The sequence below is a fragment of the Cebus imitator genome, unplaced genomic scaffold, assembly GCF_001604975.1.
Source record: "Cebus imitator isolate Cc_AM_T3 unplaced genomic scaffold, Cebus_imitator-1.0 Scaffold173, whole genome shotgun sequence".
Taxonomy (NCBI): domain Eukaryota; kingdom Metazoa; phylum Chordata; class Mammalia; order Primates; family Cebidae; genus Cebus; species Cebus imitator.
The window spans coordinates 527,123-533,031 of record NW_016107488.1 but is presented as its reverse complement, the minus strand read 5'-3'; the positions used below and the strand labels follow the sequence as shown (position 1 = coordinate 533,031).

General features: G+C 35.7%; 1 protein-coding gene across 4 annotated transcripts in view; it reads right to left on the bottom strand.

The window, feature by feature from the left end:
- Positions 1 to 623: 623 nt before the first annotated feature.
- KCNN2 (potassium calcium-activated channel subfamily N member 2) overlaps positions 624 to 5,909 on the bottom strand; it is a 138,592-nt gene continuing 133,306 nt past the window's right edge. For all 4 annotated transcript variants that reach the window (XM_017544883.2, XM_017544882.2, XM_017544884.2 and 1 more), the window contains 2 exons: positions 3,931 to 4,000; positions 624 to 1,231 (listed from right to left, as the gene is read on the bottom strand). In XM_017544883.2, the coding sequence (XP_017400372.1) occupies positions 944 to 1,231; positions 3,931 to 4,000 (358 nt within the window). In that variant the 3' untranslated portion in view covers positions 624 to 943. The remainder of the gene's footprint in view (positions 1,232 to 3,930; positions 4,001 to 5,909) is intronic.

Sequence of the window (5,909 nt, the reverse complement as noted above, 5' to 3'; positions counted from 1 at the left end):
GTGTCCTAAACACGTGAAATTTACTAGACGCTATTTACTTGTGTTAAATATGTAAGTACAGACGAAGAGGAGATCACTTAACTAGGGGATATGTTAGCCATTGCTTATGTATGTTCACTATGCTGTTGTATGCAAACATTGGCCCCAAACACTAAAGTGCATGCCTGGCCCTTCATAATAATTAAATGGAAAGATATGAAATCACTTGTTTAGAACTAAAATTCTGCACCATCTGTTCACAGACAGTGGGTACTCTGCTGCTTTGTTCATGTAAATTTGCTGGTACACTGGGAATTAAAATATTCTTGAAAGCATCTCTGCTCCTTGTGTATGTTCTGATAAAGACTGACTTTCTACATTTTGAAAAAAAATTGAATTAAATATGAGACGCTGTAAACCAAAAAAAGAAGAGTAAGCTATGCTGGTTCAGATGATTCATGCAAAGAATTCGTAACAAAAGTAAAATCTCAGGAATAGGGTATAGAGGAATTGAAAGTCTTTTTCTCCAACCAGAGAAACTTTTGGCTATCTAAATTATCAATGTGTATCAGACGATATCAGCCATTTTACCATGAAAATAATGCGAGAAGTGAAGCATTGGAAATGTCAAGTGACCAAACAAGTATGTGCAGAAATTAACTTTTTTTATTATATATCATATAATGTAGTAGTAAAGTTTGTTTGAAGTGCATGAATAAAAAGTTAGTGAAATTACAGGAGGAACAATCTATATAGCAATAATAGGTGCATTCCCTGTGCATCTGAAAGAAAAAAAAAAAGAGTTTTCACTCATTTTGGCCTAAAACTTAGTGTTCAGGTTCCCAGGATTCTGACATCAGAACCCGGATAACGCTGATTAGAACCATAGGGGCTTTACAATAAAAGCTAAAATATTGACCATATGATGGCAAAAAGTCTTATTTTGTGGTTAACTTATTCTCTTCTAGCTACTCTCTGATGAAGTTGGTGGCGCTGTGGAGGAGGACCGCCGCCTCCTGGACGAGGACCGGGACCGTTCAGCGTTGTAAGTGACATGCTTGTCGTACCCCTCCATCTGAGCCTCAATGAAATCTCTTTGCTGCTGCCTGATGGTCTGGCTTATGAGCCCAGGGAGGGCGTGGATGCTACCAATCAAAGTCTCTAATTTTGTTTCCAGGGTAACAATCCTCTTCTCGAAGTCTTCACTCCTTTCGTTTAAGTCAGAAATCATGTCATACATGATATTCTGGGTCTGAAAAACAGGATTGAGAAGAAGGTTAATTACACTTGCCCTGGACACAAACTGTCCACCTCTCAGAGGTTTAGCTCTAGACTCTTGCTGGTGGCATTCAGTATAACAGGGGTGTCAGCTAACTGAACAGCTCCCCTTGCAAAGCCAATTCACTGTACCTGTTCAAAGCTAAGATTTATAATAGAAATATAAAATCTTAGGTTCAGTTACAGAAAATTTGAAGCAGGTACTGCTACTGGTGGTATGTCCAATGATTGTAGGTGGTATCAGGATAGACAAAAATGTTTCAATTTAATATTTATATATGTATTTTAAAGGTTGTCATAAAGGTAAGCACATCAAATTCATTTTGCAACATGTATTAATTAGGGCAGGGGTTATTTTTTTTAAAATAGGCAGAGTCAAAAAATAATAAATAATACAGATGGTATTGTTATGTGGCAGAAATGTTGAGGATAGAATATAAATGACGTTTAAGATTAACTCGTTTGATAATTTTGTAATTTAAAGCAGTAAGTTCCTAAATATTGTTTGTTGTCTTTTGTTCCAAATTACAGGCCTCTCTCCACTGGATCAAATGGAATTTTTTCAGATAACCATTGAGAAAATATTAGTTGAGGGAGATACTAAGGTTAACAGTCTATCTTGTTGGCCATGGCTCTGACCTGCTGGCTTAATCAAAGCTAAGTGGTTGAAATAGGAAAATGTTTTTGGATTCCTAGTGAACCTTGAAATTGACTGTCTTGATCACAGGGTATCCATAACTCTGACTCCTAGGTATATTTCCTGAGTAGCCAAGAGTCAAGGAGAGAGGACTGATCAGCTCAGAGCTAGAAAGGGAAAAGGCTGGTGAAGGGGAAGAAAAGTGTGTCAACCTTAGTTTAGTGCAGACTTTCCCAAGTCTGAGATCCCTTCGTTTAAGCCATGCCTCCTCCTACTTCTATTTGCTTTCTTATCATATGTTCTTCTTCTGCTTAACAATCTTTTAAAGATGATAAATGAACTGATAAGGGAGTTATTACTTAGAACACAGGCACCTTGTTTGTTTGACCAGAGTGCGTATGCTTAATTTTACTACATGGTCTTAAGAATATGTGAACAGCATCCATTCATTAAAGAACATACTGAGCCTTTATGGTATGTGCAGTCCTACGGTCATAAGTATAGTAATAAAGAAATAAACAGCAACTTGCCTCACAGTGGTACTCTTGAAGTAAAATTACATCTCCACCTCATATTTCAATGTGGCCTATTCCTTTGTTCATAAAAATACCCATTAAGAATCATTTAACTGGCCGGGCGCGGTGGCTCACGCCTGTAATCCCAACACTTTGGGAGGCCGAGGCGGGTGGATCACGAGGTCAAGAGATCGAGACCACCCTGGTCAACATGGTGAAACCCCGTCTCTACTAAAAATACAAAAAATTAGCTGGGCATGGTGGCGCGTGCCTGTAATCCCAGTTACTCAGGAGGCTGAGGCAAGAGAATTGCCTGAACCCAGGAGGCGGAGGTTGCGGTGAGCCAAGGTCGCGCCATTGCACTCCAGCCTGGGTTAAGAGGGAAACTCTGTATCAAAAAAAAAAAAAAAAAAAAAAAGAATCATTTAACTAACGAGTGATGGAGCTTGCCCCATCTTTTGTTCGTATGTCCAAGTGACAGCCACTTTTATACATGTTAATAAAAGATGTCTTCATGTCTTATATGTGTGTGCTGTCCAGTTTATATGCATGATATATGCTCTCCTAGGGTAAGTCATTAAGTACTTATCTTCAACCTCTAGTATGTGTTATTGATATGTATTATAATCAATATAATTTAGATGCATTATTTAATGAGACTAGGCCAAGTATGCGTAATTTGTATGAATTATACTTGAAGTTTTAGTAAAGTCATGGCTGATTTATCAAATGAAAAACAATTTGTAAGAGGCAACTGAGAGTTACCTCTTTCAAAGCATTTGTGTAAAAGGCTGAACAATCATATAAACACTATTCTAATATCGCTTTTAGAATTCACCTCGGGAAATGCAATGTTTTGATTGCTGACAAATATTTATGTTTTGATAATGGGTTTTATGTGGGGATGGACAACCAAAAATCAATCAGCTAAATCTTATAAATATGGTAGAATAATCTGGGGACCGTTGATGTACTTTTCAAAAAGTGTCATGATTTTAAAATAATGAAATGGAGAAAGAACCATTAAAAAGTGATCATTTTGGGTGATAACTGTCATTTTAGGATGTAATTTTTAGTATCTTTTATTTTTATTTCAACTTCACATTCTTTTGAGTTTGCTTAAAATACATAAAACAAAATTTAATTATGAGTCTTATTCATTCCTGAGTATCACAGTCACACCTAAAACAGTTCTGCTCTCATTAGGATGAGATTTACATGCAAATAAAAATCCCACAGGTATTGTCTCCTGTTCCACTCAGGCTTCTTATGGTACTTCCAAATCACTGTGACTAGGAACGTTTTCAGAATGGGTGTTGAATAATGTAATAGGGAAAGAGCACATTAAGTGAGAGTTTTAGAAACATTCTTTTAAGTCGGACCATCGTTTTAGGGTACTTTGTTGGTTTGATTTATTAATTAGATTTGGGTTGGGATCCTCTTGAAACATTAATTATTAGTGACTGTGCAGTAGTTGATTTCAGCAGATGCAACCATGAGGCCTAAATACCTCAGGCTTACCTTTGCCAGGTCCACCAACGTGTTTGCTTGGTCATTCAGCTTCCTCTGCTCCATTTTTACACTTCTTAATCTAAAAGACAGAATCTGGTATCAGGAAGGTTCCCTTCTTTCTATGGCAATCTTATGCCTTCCAAAGAGCATGCACAAAATTGACAAGAGCAAATAACTGCATGGATAATGCCTTGAATATTTGGGGTAAGTCCAAACTGGTTATATGTCTGGTACAATGAGAAGCATGCTTCCCCAACACCGCAAAAAAGAAAGGAGAGAGAGCAAGAGATGAGATGTCCTTAGGACAGCTATTTATCAGGTAAAATTGAATTCAGAAGGACTCATAAGGATTTAACCACATGAGAATAAGCCAAAACATTCCTTAAAGCCCCAGTATCATGACAAATAGACATAGGAAGAAATATGCAAAGCAACTGGAATTTCATCGATGTTGGAGCAATGAGCACCTTCCTATGCCTAAGTGACTAGATACAGGTATTAGCCCTGTTTAGTCCGAAATGGATTGGGTTAGGTATTTGAACCTGATGAGAACACAGTGATAAGTGAGATTCTTAATAACAACAAAAAAAAACTTTTATTCAACCAGCAGCAAGATAACACAAAACACATAATTATTATCTTATTCTTCATTGTATTTAATTTGACTTTTATCTTGAACTGCCATTAAATCTGAAGAGAGGCCAGACCATTTCCTAGGGAAAATTTCCTTTAATTTTCAGTGCAGATAAAAGTCAGAGGACAATTATAGTATCTGGCAGATGGAATCTCTGGTAAGATTATGTTTAGCTACTTTTAAATATAATTGTATGTACCTGATGAAGAGTCAATTCAGAGTCAAAAAACGGTAGTTGAAAAACACTTTTTTATAAGAACTCTGATAGTCTTTAACTCTACTTATTATATTATTTTTCAACAAATACTTGTTCAGTGTTTGTTTACCATGTACCAGAAAGATTTTCCAATAAGAGAAAGGTGGTTTAATGTTCCTTAAGCTAACAAGTAAAACCTTTTTCCCAAAAGAGAAGTAGGTTCCTCTAAACTATTTAATGAAAAAAAAAGAAAAAGAAAAAAGTAATGCTAATCTTATTTTTGCTTTGATGACAAGTCATTTTATATAGTTTTAATGTTAGAAAGAATACTTTTTATTCTTTTTCAATTAAAATGAAAGGTAATTATATAGAAGGAATAAAAACTCTCAGGGCAAGATTTTACTGCCAGGGAGATTTCTGTAATATGTTCATAATGTTCAGTGATTTTGTTCTGAAACTAGGATATCCAATATGTCACCAAATCTGCTCTACAGTGAAGACGTAGTGCCTTCTGCCAGTAAGTTTAGCTGACACCTACCTACAACATGATCTTCAACAATCTAAAACGGTTTAAGGTTATGTCATTGTGACTATATGTTTATTAGAACGCTGGAACAAAGCTCCTTTTATTTAATTGGCTCCTTTTTAATGCTATTACAGAGAGGGAATATGTCCTAGTCTAAAATAAATTTATAACTGTATATTTAGATCCAATATATTATTGAGAAAGATTTCTTTGTAATTAATAGAATTACAATTTTTGATGTGTACCTTTGAAAAACAGGCAACTGCCCCCACCCTACACCCCCTAAAAAGAAGACTTACAAAACTGTGGGTCATTACACAGAAGTGTACTGAAGAAAGGGCAATGTACAACAATGAATTCCATCCTCACTGACTCTAACAGGACTTTAGTTTCCTCACATATGAAATGAAGTGTGTTAGATTAAAACAATGTTTCTGTACTGCTAGATTCATACGTCAGAGGTGTTCTTGATGACTTTAAGTGATACCTAAAATGGAAAACAGTTATTCCTTTTAGTTCTCTTCTAATTAATTATTCATTACTGTAAGAAAAACATCAGAGGCTGGTCCTAATCTGTCTTTATCTTCTAACACCTGCTTTTTTTTTTTTTTTTTTTTTTTTTTTTTTTTTTT